We start from the raw sequence: 15,356 nt of genomic DNA on the forward strand, positions 1-15,356 counted from the left end.
AGAGCGCTCGCGGGTCACGTGACTGGAAAGTCCCTGGATGGAAATCCCCGCTGCGGCCGCGGTAAAACAGAAAGAGAGGAAAGAGAACTGGCAGTCTGCAGCCTCTGCGGCGGGCCAAGTGCAGAGCGCTCAGGACCGCGGGGGCGGAGCAGCAAGAGCGGCCGCGGAGGAACGGCGGCGGGCGCGATCCACACCCCCGGCCGGCCCAGCCAGAGCGAACCTGGAGCCCGGGCGTCCATGGGGTGCCGCCTCCGCCTGACCTCGAGCACTACGCGCGCTGTTCGCGGCCCTGAGCTGGACTTGGGACTTCGGGAGAGGACCGCGCGGCCCGGAGAGGTAACTGCCGCGTCTCCGCGCCGTCGGCCCGGGCTGCTTCCTCCCGCCGCGGTGCTGCGGGTGCGCATGTGGCGACGGGCGGGCCGGCCGGCTGGACCTGGCGTGGGTTTTGCAGCGGTTCTGGAGGGCAGTTTGTTGGCGGTTTGTGCTCCTTGTAGGCTTTGAAATGCTGAGTTGAGGTGCCTGCTCCAGATGCTGGGTGACAGCTCAGGATTCCTCCAGCCAGGCACGTAGTCTGTGCCTTTCTGATTATGCAGAGAATTTAAACTGCAGCTGACTGGTGGAGAGTCGCCCCGGCCGCTTGGTCGGGTGGTCGCTGGTGCTTTGCTCCTGTTCGTGTCCTTTCTTGGAACCAAGGGCTGCATGCTCTTGGCCACGTAGACCTTGCAGAACGCTGTGGCTTCTTCCCAGATTGTGCAGAACCAGCGCCTCGGGGGTGTGAGGTCTCAGGGGCGACAAAACCCGGCGGGGGCTGGGGGGCTCAGCCTGCTAACCCTTCGGGGGGGCTTGCAGACACTCCAGAGGATTCTATGTAGAGGGGTGGGGGTCGCGGGTCGGGGTCCATCATTTCCAGTTGCAGCATTATAAGAGAAGTGTGCATGTAGAAATGGGTCGTTGGCCTGCCTTTTGGTGGCTCCAGTTTAGAGCGATCTGCAGGCCCCTGCTGCAGCCCCCACCCCACAGTCAGACAATCTTCTTCAGTCGGGGTCGTCCCACATCCTGCCACCTGGCCTCTCAGGAAAGCAGTGGTATTAAGTAAGGAAGGAGCTCAGCTCTCTTTGAGACCGCTTTGTTTTCAGTTCTCCGTGCCTCTGATCTTTCCTTGGAAAGCGGGTCTGGTCAAGAGTCTCAGGGTGGCATTTTAGGAGAACCATTGTTCATTAAAGAGCCCTCTGGGCCACAGCCCTCGTGGCCCAGGTTATTGAGCCTTTTCCATTATCTAAGGTGCTTCTTTCATTCTTGCCATTCTTTGTACATTTTTAAAAATATTCAGAGGGGTACTTTCCAAAAATTCCATGAGGTATTTGTTGATAAAAAGCCAGTGAGGTAAAAGAAATGTTAAGGGTAACATTGTATGTCTTTGCCTGTAAGGGCAGTACTGTCATAGGTCAGAAAAATTTATTCTTTAATCTTAAGTGTGGAGAAGCCCATGTACTAGGAACTCAGTGGGTTTTGATTTAAGGAGGCAATTCTGCAGGCTGTGCAAGGCTAAAGCTATGAATGAGGTGACACTGGGCTAGGGAATATTGACATTTGCATATGGTTTACAGCTCTCACTGTTTGCAAGATCTTTAGGTTCAGAAGAAAATAATAGAAGAGTCAGAAAAGCAAAAAGAGGCTCCACCTAGCTTGTTTCAAATCTTTCTATTGCCTGTCTTTTTCCATCTGGAGCAGCAGGCATTGCAACCACAGGTATGGTGATATGAGAATAGCAACGGGCAGGTGTTGGAAGACCTGGCTTCTTGGCAAAGCTCTGCCCCCGGATGTTGTGGGACCTGAGCAGGACCTGTACTTGTTGTCTTAGCTGCAGATTAAGGTGTCCATGTGATTTCAAGAGGGCCAGGGGAATAAAGTTGGCTTTGATTTTTAAGCCTAGCATAAAGGTGTACAGTGCTTGTTGAGTGATGGACAGGTGAATAAATGACACTGTAAAAGAGATTTTGCTGTGCCACAGTGGGGGGAAGTGTGTGTGATGTTTGTGTCCCTTCACTGTGTCTGTGGTCCTGCTATAATTTTGCCCAATTCTACCTGCAGAGAATGGTTGACATCAGAGGAGAGATCACTATCTAACCCAGAGAATGACTTCTCCCAAGCCTCATCTGGCCATCAGATTAGGAATTCTGATCCAAAACTACCACCAGAAAATTCCTCAGAAGCAACCTTGGGGTCATCTAGTCCAACTCTCTTCTTTGAGTGGGCCACAGAATTTAGACCACCTTATCAATGGCTTTACGAGAGCCTAGACCCACCCAGGAGAAACCTAAGATCTAGGCTTCTTCTCCCTCTTACATTGACTTAACTTCTTTCTCAACTAGAGGCTTGCCTTCCCTGGCAAATAGTCTGATGCACGAGTGGGATTAACAATCCCTATGAAACTTTCTAGGGAATATCTTCCTTCTCTGAAACCATCTTTGTTTTCATCTTGGAAATTAGGGCATGTGGCGAGGCACCTAGCAGGGGCTAGTGAATGAGAGCTGACTCTCCTCATTACGTCAGTTCACATCATGCCACACTGTTGGCATGGCTTGTGGATGCTGGGTTTAGCCCCCCTCCTCTTTCATATGTGCTGAGTGTTCCCCCCTGGCTGAGATTTCTTCCTCATCTGCTTCCAGACTTTCATTTCCTTCCACCTGTTGATTATGTTTGACAATTTCAGGGTGAAGACAGGGTGGGAAGTACATCTGAGTGTTGGTAACCTGGAGGATGAGAATAAAATGTGGTTGGCAGTTGCAGGGAAGTAATTGAGCTCCAGTGTCTACCCTTGGAAGTGTAGAATTTATTATTCTATTATTGTTATTATTTTATTTCTTAGTCTGATAGTTAAAGTTCATTAAACATGTTTAGGAAGACTGCTGATTGTTTGCCCTTAAAATTACAAAGCATCTTGCTGGACATAGGCTTTTTTGTTGCTTATACAACATTCAGTTTTAGCTCTTTATTAATATAATACATTTATAAATAAACTCTTTGTAAATATTTCTCTTTGGGGCTACACAGGAAACTACAGTCAGATGCTTAGGGGACAGCATAAAATTGCAGGATTTTTCACAAAATATTTACTGTCTTTCCAGTATAGGGTTATTCCCCTCCTCCTCAGTACCCACTCTCCACCTTCCTTCTCTTGTTTAGACTAATCTTTAAAAGTGATGTAATTTAAAACAGTCCAGTGTGAGTTAATCTTTGGGGCCAGCTAGTATCCTGGGAGTGGTGGTGACTAAGATCTTTTGCCTACAGATTAGGGTAACGACAAGATCAGACACTGGGGTTTCCTGCAGGCAGGTATATAGGGGTAGTATCAAAGTCGGGCTAACGGAATGGGTTTTTTCCTCCTCTTCAGGTGTTGTGGAGCAACACGATGGCTGAACAACTCCTTCCTCAGGCACTGTACTTGAGCAATATGCGGAAAGCTGTGAAAATCAGAGAGAGAGCTCCAGAAGATATTTTTAAACCTACCAATGGAATCATTCATCATTTCAAATCCATGCACCGATACACACTGGAAATGTTCAGAACTTGCCAGTTTTGTCCACAATTTCGGGAGATCATCCACAAAGCTCTCATAGACAGAAGCATCCAGGCCTCCCTGGAAAGTCAGAAGAAGCTCAACTGGTGTCGAGAAGTCAGGAAACTTGTGGCTCTGAAAACGAATGGTAAGACATGCTTTTGTCTGGGGTTGGCTTCCACAGTGCTGGGTCCCCATTCGTTGCATTTTAATAGCGCTAGCCCAAACATAAATCTCTTGAGGCCATTGACACCTTAGTATAGAAACTCTGTAGGGGCATGCGATGAAAGCAAGCTTGTTTTGTGAATATTTTTATCACGGCTGTTTTCTAGTTGTGTATATTAGAGAACAGAGGACATTGAGGCTTAGGGAATGCATTTCTAAACCATGCATGCCCTTGTTAGGTACTAATTCTTGTGACTAATCATCTGGCTGCTGAGGACAAGAGGTACTCCTGTTATCTGCTCCTTCCTTAACCTGGGTTCTGTTGCTTATGGTCCCATGCTATAAACTGATTTTAGACCTCTACTTTATTATTTTTAGGGATAGTACTAAATTTCTTGAAGTCTGTGCCTGTCTACCCAATGATCCTTTACCATTAGTCCTGTTTCCTGTTCTGAGCTTTACCGTTTGGCTTATTAATTATTTCCTTTGAGCGAGAGTATGCACATCCCAGAAATATTCAAGCATACTGTTTGCAGATACAAAATTCCACTTCGTAGATGTAGCTACTTATTACAAGAAGCAAGTAGACTGTCCAAGATCAGTTAAATGCTTCTGGTTTAGGTAAGAGCAGGAATCTCAGGTCCTTAGACCAGTGACAGTCCTAAACCATCCCAATCAAATATTGCATTCATCCTCGTGCAGGAAATCCTGGTGGACAATGACATGATAGAACATCAACTTAAGTAACTGAATTGGTACATTAACTTTGGCCATTTTTGACTTGGGTAACTTGTGACTGAGGACGTGTTTTTTGCTTTGGTTCTAGGAGGTCTTATGCATCATCATCACAACACCTTGCTTATATTTTTGAAGCATAGATTCTTAGAAACAGAAAAAACTGGTGATAGCTAGTGTTTCTGTTGTTCTTGGCATTAAATCAAGTGATGCATAGAAGTAGGTAATTATGTTAAGTCATCATCAACGGGTCTATATTCCTGACAGGTTGTGGTTTTAACTCTCCCCTTTTTGTTACAAAAAAAGAGATGGAGTCAAATGTGGGAGAATTGGAAACAGAGATTCTGCGAAATTAGAAATGGTGTAGAAAGAGGAAAACATTATTAGCATGAATAGCATTAACTGAAGTTTTAGGTTTAACTTGCTCTATTCCCTTAAGAAAAAACGGAATACAAAGAGTAAACACTTGTTTTGTAAAGATTCGTCATTCGAATCAACAAGGATTCACCCTACAAAGAAAACTACAAAAGCCAGTACGTTTTGATAACATTTTCTGGAAATAGGGATTTTTAGGCTCAGAATCCTTTATATCCCCCACTTTCAAGAACATGTCTTAAAATCCTGTAAAAGATATTTAGGGGAGAGGGGAAGCAAAAGACTTTTCCTCTCTGATTTTTATTAGCACCCTTTTTTTTTTTTTAAAGCCTTCCCCCTATAGGTGGGTCTACAAAGTCAATCGTCTGGGAGGGGGTGATTCACAAGTTTGCATTTGAGGATATGAGACTGTGGTGAATGAGGAAGGGAGTAGGTGGCATAAAGTTGAAACTTCATGAGAAAAATTCCAGCGTCTATTGGCTGCAGCGATTTCACTTGTATAATGAGTAGCCCTATTCCAGCTCACCCTGACCACACCCACTTGGAAAGTCCAGGGTGCACTTCGCAGCTTAAATGTCTACACACCAGAACAAAAAGTACAATAGCTGTTGCTCAATTGCTAGTCAAATAACTTAGCACTGGGGAATTCCAGATGTTACTTAGGGAATTTTATACTGGTGCATCTCAATAAAGAACTGAAAGTAAGCACAAGTAGAAGAGAAAAAAAGCCTTATCTTTGCTCTAGATTTTGCAAAGGGGAAATTTCAACAGAGTGCAGTTGTTACTACACTTCTGCCAGGACATAAGGCGCGGGTGCTCTTGTTCGTTCATCTGTCGGAGTGTTTATGTAGCTCGTTTTTCTAAGCGTGTAAATTGAAGGGACACTGGCTGTGGATATGAATTTCAGGGTTTTTGTTGTTGTTGTTTTACAGTTTGTCTACAATTAAAATTTAATAAAATTTCAAAGAGTTTTATTGCCTTACTTATAGAAAGAAAGGAGTTGAACTTTTCCTTTTAAAAACAATTGTGCACTTGCCAAAAGAGATCAAGGAATTAGCTTTTTTTGGTGCCAAATATTATCCCAAAATGTTTACTGTTTGGAAGTACAGTCTCTTAAATTGTGGATTTTAACCTGTAAAAGTAACAAATGAATGGAATAAAATTAGATCTTTTTTTTTTTGCTCAATCCTCTCAAAATACTTCAAATGCCAGCCCTCAACACTGAATTATTTTCAGGCACTCTTTAATTTTTCAAAAGGACTGTGCAGTTTCTAACAAGCACCTTCACACAGGTATTTCTGGGGATCGGCGACAATAGCTAATTCAGTGTTCTCGATCCCACTGTACAGACCGGGAGAGGAAACTCCCAGGCCCAAAGGCTGCAGTGACCGGTCCAGTCATTTACCACTGAGTCATAGCCAGACCGTCCCTGTCTAGTGAATGGAGACAAGTTGGCTTTCTGGTTTGTGCACACTGTGTGTACTCTCCTAGAGTCAGAAGGCAATTGTGCCAGTGTCTTAAGCCGAACATCAAGGACTATTAGAAAAGGGACAGACTTGAGAGATCATAATCCAATGCTCTCACTTCACAAAATGGAAAAAGACTCAGAGAGGTTAAGGAATTTCCCCTCAGGTCACCTAAACAAACTAGTTAGGGCAGAGCCCGGCTGGAACCAAGGTCCAGTGATTATCTGTCCCTGACTCCTTTGGTCTTTGCTATCAGTCATTAAAGATAAGGATTTTTTCCCTGTCATCACCTATGAAGTGTTATCAACTGGCCCTTTGACTAGGAGATTAAATCACCTGCCTTTCTGCATGCCCTCTCGGGTCTCCCACGATGGCACTAGGGCTCATTGATTCGGAGACCCTTTGCTGGATTTGGATGTGGATTGCTTGAATTTGCTTCCCTTGCGTCCTCAGGTGATGGAAATTGCCTCATGCATGCTGCTTCTCAGTACATGTGGGGCGTCCAGGACACAGACTTGGCCCTGAGGAAGGCGCTCTTCAGCACTCTCAAGGAGACGGACACGCGCAACTTTAAATTCCGTTGGCAGCTGGAGTCTCTTAAATCTCAGGAATTTGTGGAAACGGGGCTTTGCTATGACACCCGGGTATGTGTTGTTCCCCCATTAACATCTATCGACAGCGCTCCAGGGTGAGGGAAAGGGACCTTGGGCTGGCCCCTGCTCTCAGAAGCATATGATTTACTCGGTCACATGAGCTTGGCTAAGCAAAGCATTGTCAGTGGAAAACACCAGAAACCTCCTGCGGGATGAACCGAAGCTTTTGTCACTGCTGGGAGGCTTCAGGGTAGCAGATTCCCAGCTGTGTGCCCCTTGATTTTCACTGGATCGTCTGGTCTTCCCTGGGGCGCTTTGGTTGTTTTCAGTTTGATTGTCCTTTGCTTGCTTTCCCGAGCCAGCCAGTCAGATTCAGACCTCACCATGCTCAGTCACAGGTTTGGGATTTTTGTGTGCATTTGGAAGGGGCTTCAGTGCTATGCCTCATCGGGGAGTTTTGTGAGAGCGGGTGCTGTCCCCGCCATCCTCCCCCACTTCTGAGTTTGCCTTGTAGTGGAAAAAAGTAAAGGAAGAAAACTAAAATGGGGAAAAAAGGGTGATCATTTGAATGATGATTTCCAGAAAGGGGAAAAGCAAGCTGAGTTATATAAATGAATAACCATAGAGTGTGTCAGAATGACTTTTTAATGCAGAATGATTTTTCAAGCATTTTCCCCCCTCTGTCCCCCTCTCCCTTTAGAATTGGACTGATGAATGGGACAACCTTGTCAAAATGGCATCCACAGACACCCCAGGGGCCCGAAGTGGCCTTCAGTATAATTCACTGGAAGAAATACACATATTCGTCCTTTGCAACATCCTCAGAAGGCCAATCATCGTCATTTCAGGTGAGGTGCCCGCAGATTGCTTATTTGTATGTAAGTGCTTTTCGGCTTTTATGCTTTAGCTCTTAAGAAAAACCCACGCTACCAAAGTTACAGGCAACAGTAGCTGAATGGAATTTGATGAAAGTTGCCTGAGGGCCTTATTATTTTCTTTTTCGTTCCTTCCACAGACAAAATGCTGAGAAGTTTAGAATCAGGTTCCAATTTCGCTCCTTTGAAGGTGGGCGGAATTTACTTGCCTCTCCATTGGCCTGCCCAGGAATGCTACAGATACCCCATTGTTCTTGGCTACGACAGTCAACATTTTGTACCGCTGGTGACCCTGAAGGACAGTGGGCCTGGTGAGAAACTGAGCGTTCATTCACATTTGTAACTGCTGGTAGATAGTGGTACACCCTGTTCCAGCTGAATGGCAGGGTTCGCTCTTTTGCTGCTTATTGAAATAGTCTCATCGAAGTGTATTCTTTTTTTATTAAAAACAGTGTTCTGTCATTTGCTTGGTTAGCAACAGTACTGCAATAGCAGTAATCATGCTACTCCCTTACCTTTCATGTATGGCTCCAGAATTACTTTCAGCGTGTTCGTTATAAATAGGAGCTGGATGTATACATCCTGCTCCTACCATTTCTATTAATAAATGACCAGTTAAAGCACACAGACCCCTTAATGCAATGTCTGGCATGCAGCAGGTAAATATCTATCAGGTTAGTTATTAGCATAACAGCTTAATGTGCAGTAGGACTTTGTGAGTGCTTTAGGTATATTACTTTATTTCATTTCATCCTCGCAGCGTCTCTATGGGCTGTAAGCATTGGGAGGCTTATTTTACAGTTGAGGCACTTGAAGCTCAGAGCAGAAGAATAATTTGCCTAATATCACAGAGCTCGATAGTGGCAGTCAGGATTTGAACTCGAGTCAGTCTGATTCTGAAGTGTGGGAATTGAACCACCGGATCCACTGCCTCCGAGCTTGTACTCCGAGCTTCCTGGAAACAATGCATTTTGTATTCTAGTTAGCGGAGTGTGTGTCCCCGTTTGAGTCTGTGGCTAGATAATAGTGTTCTACTCTGTAATTGTATCCTTGCTGCATTTTGAAATTTTAATTGTTATGTGTACAGCCTCACACAACTCATCGAGTAGAATTATATTTGACTTATGTGTTTTTTTTCCCCTCAGAAATCCGAGCTGTTCCACTTGTTAATAGAGAGCGAGGAAGATTTGAAGACTTAAAAGTTCACTTTTTGACAGATCCTGAAAACGAGATGAAGGAGAAGCTCTTGAAAGAATACTTGATGGTGATAGAAGTCCCAGTCCAAGGCTGGGACCATGGCACCACCCACTTGATTAATGCTGCAAAGTAAGCATTTTACTGTTACCTCTATCCTCTGTCCTCTTTAACCATCTTAAATTCAGCCACATGAGCGGCTGCCACCCCCAAGCCCAACAGTAGAGCTTTTGAGTCCAGTTTTCTCCGGCGTGAAACATTGTGGAGGCTTGCTGGAGTCGGAGAGGCTCACTTGAGGCATTACTAACTTTCGTTTCAAACGAGAACGAGTAATTTACCCACCATGATTTTCCTACGTGTCTGGATGCTGAGAGTCACAATGTGGCTTTTAAAAGTTTGTTTACATAATGGTAGTTGTTTTTCTTGATTTCTCTAGTACTAGACCAGCAAGTGAAAATTCTTAGAAACAGAAGCCTTTTTTTCTTGGCTTCTTGGTAAGGACAGACACGCCAGACACAGACTAGGTAGTAGGATGTGTTTCTGTGGCAGCCACGTGATTTCACCACAAGAAAGGGGAGGGGACACCCAGAGCGCACAGTGCGCAGGTATCCAGGTTTTAAACATTGGCTTTAGGTTAAAGAGATGCCTGTTTCTTGGAACGTGATATGCACAAGAAATAACCTTCAAAGATGTAAGAGAATTTGTTTCCCAAAGTAAAGGGTAACAAATTACAGAGTCAATAAATAACGTCTAGGGGTGTGTCTGCCTCTTGGTTACTGCTCACAGCCATTAATTCCAACAGAGACCAGGCACCAGTTTAAAATGAAGCCCTGGCCAGTTTTTCTCAGTGGTTAGAGCGTCGGCCCATGGACCCAAGAGTTATGGGTTCGATTCCAGTCAAGGGCACATACCTCCGTTGCTGTTTGGTCCCCAGTCCTGGTCAGGTTCATGCGGGAGGCAACCAATCTGTTTCTCTCTCTCTCCCTCCAAACTCTGTCTGAAAATAGATGGAAAAATATCCTTGGGTGAGGATTAACAACAACAAAGTAAAAAATAATATAAGTATTATTAAAAAAATGATTAAAATTAATAATAGCAGCCTGGCTGGTGTGGATCAGTGGTTGAGCATCGAGCCATGCACCAAGAGGTCACTGGTTCGATTCCTGGTCAGGGCACATGCCCAGGTTGTGGGCCAAATTCCTAGTGGGGGGCATGCAGGAGGTGTTCACTCCATGTTCTCTCTCATCGTTGTTTCTCTCATTCTCTCTCCCTTCCTCTGTCTCTAAAATCAATAAAGAAAAAAAGAATGTAAACATTTTTATTTAAAAAATAATAAAATTAGTAACAACAAAGTACAGAACACAAAGTTCCAAAGTAGTTGGTACTATAATAGTCTAGTCCCAAAAGAACACCTGAGCAATCTTTTACTAGACATTTAATCTCTGAGAAGTTAGAAAGGAAATGTGACTTTTAAAAAGAGGACTAGAGCCGTTAAGTGTGCGGCAGCCCCGGAGGAGCCCTTTCTTCAGAATTACCCATAATTCCTGGTGCGCCAACATTGATTCAAGAAGACAGCGAGTCTTGAAATCATGAAGTACTGGCTGTGCCATGTTGGAGGTGCAAACTCCACGGGTCCTAGAATCCACATTCCGAAAGTTTGCTCTGTGAACTGTTGCTGTACGATCGTGTGTGTGTGAAGGCTTATACTTTTCCTGTGCGTCCTCAGGTTGGATGAAGCTAACTTGCCGAAGGAAATCAACCTGGTAGATGACTACTGTGAACTGGTCCAGCACGAGTACAAGAAGTGGCAGGAGAACAGCGAGCAGGGGCGCAGAGAGCTGCAGGCTCAGCACGCTTTGGAACCCTCCGTCCCCCAGCTGTCTCTCATGGACGTAAAATGTGAAACACCCAACTGTCCTTTCTTCATGTCCGTGAACACCCAGCCTCTATGCCATGAATGTGCAGAGCGGCGGCAAAAGAACCAAAACAAATCCCCAAAGCTGAACTCCAAGCCAGGCCCTGGCGTGGTGCTGGGAGCCTCTCGGGGTGAGGCCTATGAGCCCGTGGCCTGGAGCCCTGAGGAGCTACCTGGGGGGCCTCGCTCGGCCCCTCCGACGGCACCCAGCCTTTTCCTGTTCAGCGAGACCACGGCGATGAAGTGCAAGAGCCCCGGCTGCCCGTTCACGCTGAACGTGCAGCACAACGGATTTTGTGAACGATGCCACAATGCCCGGCAACTTAACGGGGGCCACACCTCGGACACCACGAGGCGTTTAGACCCTGGTAAGTGCCGAGCCTGCCTCCAGGATGTCACCAGGACATTTAATGGGATCTGCAGCACTTGCTTCAAAAGGACTATGACAGAGTCCTCAGACCTCAGCTCCAGTATCCCTCCTTCCTGTCATCAGAGGTCTAAGTCGGACCCAGCACAGCTCATCCAGAGTCTCTCCCCACACTCCTGCCACAGAGCTGGGAGCGAGGCCCCCCCTGGCTGCCTTTCTCAGGCCACGCGGACTCCAGGGGATAGGACGGGGACGAGCAAGTGCAGGAAAGCTGGTTGCATGTATTTTGGGACTCCCGAAAACCAGGGCTTTTGCACGCTGTGTTTCATCGAGTACAAAGAAAATAAACGTGAGTGAAATGATGCATTTTCTAACCCCTGTTTTGAAACTTCTATCTAGAAGGGGTTTGTCCTTGAACTTTAAGAAAGGAGCCCTTCTGAGCAGCGGGGTAAAATGACAGGGACAGTCACACTGGCTCTGCCAGCCACACATGGAAGCAAAGGCACGGGATACCGAGTTCCAAATGCGTCCTGTAGGCAGAGCTCTTGGGATTTATTTCTAAGGTTGTTCAATACTGTGTCTATAAGGTAGAGTTTAAATTAGACTTTTCTTGGGACTTTGGTATAATAGAGAAAACTCCAAATCTGAAGAACAGCAGCTGGAGAGAGGGACGACTCTACTGACATTGTAAAATAAAATCTGTGGTTTTAACATTCTTATTTGAAAGAAGGATGGGCGTTAGTCTCTGTTCTGTTACTGTGACTGACCAGTGTGACCCATTCAAAAGGGAGAGATTTGTCAAGTCAAAGACGTTTCAGTGATAGCTTATCATTTTTTTAAATGTTGTTGAATGAGGAAAGGCTGCTTCGTGTAAATAATGAAGGCTGGCCTAATCTACATTTGGAGCCTGTTTATTTCAAGTCATTGTTTCTCTCTGCTCGGTGACCCATGCATGGTGCTGACTGGTCTCGACTCTCTTGCAGACTTGGTTGCCGCGTCGGGAAAAGCCAGGCCCGCGGCCCCCAGGTTCCAGAACGCCGTGCCCTGCCTCGGGCGGGAGTGCGGCACCCTCGGGAGCACCGTGTTTGAAGGATACTGTCAGAAGTGCTTCATTGAGGCTCAAAATCAGAGATTTCATGAAGCAAAAAGGACTGAAGAGCAACTGGTGAGACATTTTGAGGTTCTCCTCCTCCCCCGTGGGCCAGCCCTGCCTGCTGGAGCTGCTGCTTTTCATGTACGTGGCCTAAGTACACCTTAGAATCTATTTTTAAAAGCAATTAAAATTAGCCATAGAATCAAACCTCTTAAAGCCTTGCAAGGCCAGGTGGCAATCAGGGACTTCTTGGAGCTGTGGCAGAAGCACAAACGTCTAAGTGGCCAACAGACTTTCTTAAATAACCCCTAACCAAGAGGAGACGGGAGGAGAGGCAGAGCCTGCAGATGCCTCCTGGATGGCTTTGAAGAAAAGTAAACTTTGACTGATAGATGCTCCTCCCATTGTTCACAGAACGTTAGGAGTCTGTCTAAAATAATGGCAGCTTATTCATCTAAACAGAAGTGAACTGGGCCCATGTGTGCGGGCCACAGGGTCAGGATCGGGGGCTCCATGGGCATCCCTGGGGCCAGGTCTGCTTCTGTGGGGTTGGGAAGCAAGTGCCTGGGGAGCTCCTGCTCGTAGACAGACGCCCCCTTGCTCAGGCAGATGCTCTTCCCCCACAGAGCATCCACTGTCCTCTGAGACCACACGGCGCTGTCCCTGAGAGATGTGAACCACCGTTCTCCCTGTTCTCTCCCCTCAGAGAATGAGCCAGCGCAGAGACGTGCCTCGAACCACGCAGAGCGCCTCCAGGCCCAAGTGTGCCCGGGCCTCCTGCAAGAACATCCTGGCCTGCCGCAGCGAGGAACTCTGCATGGAGTGCCAACACCTGGGCCAGAGAGTGGGCCGGGGCGAGCCCCTTCCTGACGAGCCCCCCAAACAGCGCTGCCGGGCCCCTGCCTGCGACCACTTCGGCAATGCCAAGTGCAATGGCTACTGTAACGAGTGCTTTCAGTTCAAGCAGATGTATGGCTAAAGCGAAGCAGGTGAGCCAGCCCCAGCCGTTAGCCAGCGTGGTGCTGTCCTCGAAACACTCCGGGGCCCGTCCCTGCGACGGTGGGCTCAAGGGCGTCTTTGAGCAGGAGAGGAAAGAGAAGCTGTTGGTCACGGCCTTGGATTCGGTAACTGGGGAGTGCTCCTCGGTGGCCTGCGAGCCCTGAGTGGCCGCGGTGGTGTCGGGTCCAGCCTGGTGCTCCTCCTCGCCTGCGAGCCGAGACAGGGACTTCGTGGACGTGGGATGTGTGCCAGGACTGCGACATCACCGTTCGAGAAAAGGGACAAGGAACGGTGAGAGCCACTCCGCCTGCCTTCAGTGCGCTGCTTGGAGGCGAGAAGCTGAGCCCTGTGGCCCACGGGCCTCTGTGAGGTCGGGAAGCTCAGGGAGAAGAGACAGTGTCAGTGTCAGGGGTTCATGGTTTTTCCCTGCCTGCTTATTCCTTTCCCATGGACTGATTCTGAGGCTGCTGAGATGAAGTTTGTACTGTAAAGCAAACCAGCTGCTCTTCACAATATGCACCTTGTAAGAACCAGAATATTTTAGTGGGAAGACATGTAACTCTCGGTTATCACAGTCTTCACTTCTGAACAGGTTAACTTGAACTGTGGTGTGCATAAAAAAATGTGTACATAGATAACGCACCCTGTGTATGAGGGGTTTTTTTGTGTTGTGTTGAAATGCTGCCCTAGAGTAAGAAGACTGAATGATAATAACCTATTTTCTGGTTGTTGTCGGGCACCACCTGTATGTACAGCCTTCATGAACTGAACCCACTGCCTTGTTAAAGGCCCTGTGTCTAGAGTTTACTTTATTTATTTTATTGCAAACTTTAAGGTTATTTAAATGAAGTTTCTTCTGTTCTGGGGGAAATGCCTCCATATCTTCTTGGGATAACATGTTTGCTGTGGGTCTCCTCGTGGAGCCAGACAAGATCCTGACTGCAGCAGGGGTGTCCGCCTCTCTGGTGCACCTTCGTTGCTTCCCTAGGAAAGAAGGAATTGCATCAATAGTAAACTTATTAAAATCTCGTGCTTCTCCGTGAAACTTGGGCCAGAGCCACTTCCCAACCGCAGTGCAGAATTGTCTCTGACTGTGCTACCTCCTGAGGGATCACATTGGGAAGGAGCAGGGATGGGATTGGAGAAGGTCACGGGCTAACACGTGGCCTTCAGTGATGGTTTTATTTGCTGTATCAGTGCTGTCCTGGGGTGCAGGGCAGTGACCTCACATCCATGAGAATGAGGACATTTCTTCCTGTCCTCGGCCTGCAGCTTCTCTCTGTACTTTGTGTCACTGTTTTCTTCCTAGAAGATAAAAGGGTGGGAGGAAACACACTTTTCCTCAGATGTAAAAGTTACCATTTTTTTATCTGGACTAATTTTACATAGTCTTCAGTGTTTTCACCTGTTTCTTTTAAGTTTGATATTTTAATATTTTGTGTATCATTATTCTCATTCTTAATGTGAAAAAATAGAATTATTTATACTTCTTATAGAAAACATTTGAAATTTGCACATTTAGTTATTTCAGTAGACTTCTGTTTACTCTGTTTGGTTTATTAAAATTTTTCCTAAATAATTATAACTTTTCCCAAAAGTTGATATTAAAAAATAAATTATTTAAGAACAAATGTTGATGTTTTCTATCTACTAATGATAAAAGAAAAAGGCTCAGATATTAAGACAACGCTTCTCAAAAAGCTTTACTTCAAGGTCTACTTGGGCAGGGGCTACATCTCTCACCCACGGGCAGAAGGAGAACTTTGTAGAAATAATAATTATGAGGGAAAGACATCAGGTTGAGCAGCAGGACACCAAGGCCTGGATAGGAGTGGAAAAGGCCCAGTGCCCATTTCCATGAGATGCTAGGGCTGTGCTCCTCTGCAGGTTCCTGCCCTAAGTTTTGTGCAGGAAGAGAACATAAGAGGGAAGAGTAGAGAGACAGGAAGGAAAGAGAAAAAGGAAGGGAAGAAGGAAGACTGGTGTAGATTTCCTGGGTCAGACCTTAGAAGAGGTGACC

At 46.3% G+C, this 15,356-nt stretch overlaps 1 protein-coding gene across 2 annotated transcripts; it reads left to right on the top strand.

Moving 5' to 3' along the window:
- Positions 1-209: 209 nt before the first annotated feature.
- Positions 210-14,738, top strand: TNFAIP3 (TNF alpha induced protein 3). 2 transcript variants are annotated; one of them, XM_036248413.1, is made up of 9 exons: positions 210-336; positions 3,395-3,707; positions 6,754-6,944; positions 7,594-7,741; positions 7,909-8,079; positions 8,914-9,094; positions 10,689-11,593; positions 12,228-12,478; positions 13,044-14,738. In XM_036248413.1, exons 1-9 carry the CDS (start codon positions 238-240, stop codon positions 13,314-13,316), a joined length of 2,532 nt encoding a protein of 843 aa, XP_036104306.1. In that variant the 5' UTR covers positions 210-237; the 3' UTR covers positions 13,317-14,738. The 2 variants fall into 2 exon arrangements, with proteins under 2 accessions (XP_036104306.1, XP_036104307.1); XM_036248414.1 differs by having other exon boundaries at positions 12,228-12,409.
- Positions 14,739-15,356: the final 618 nt, after the last annotated feature.

The sequence above is a fragment of the Molossus molossus genome, unplaced genomic scaffold (genome assembly GCF_014108415.1).
Source record: "Molossus molossus isolate mMolMol1 unplaced genomic scaffold, mMolMol1.p scaffold_m16_p_8, whole genome shotgun sequence".
NCBI classification, from domain to species: domain Eukaryota; kingdom Metazoa; phylum Chordata; class Mammalia; order Chiroptera; family Molossidae; genus Molossus; species Molossus molossus.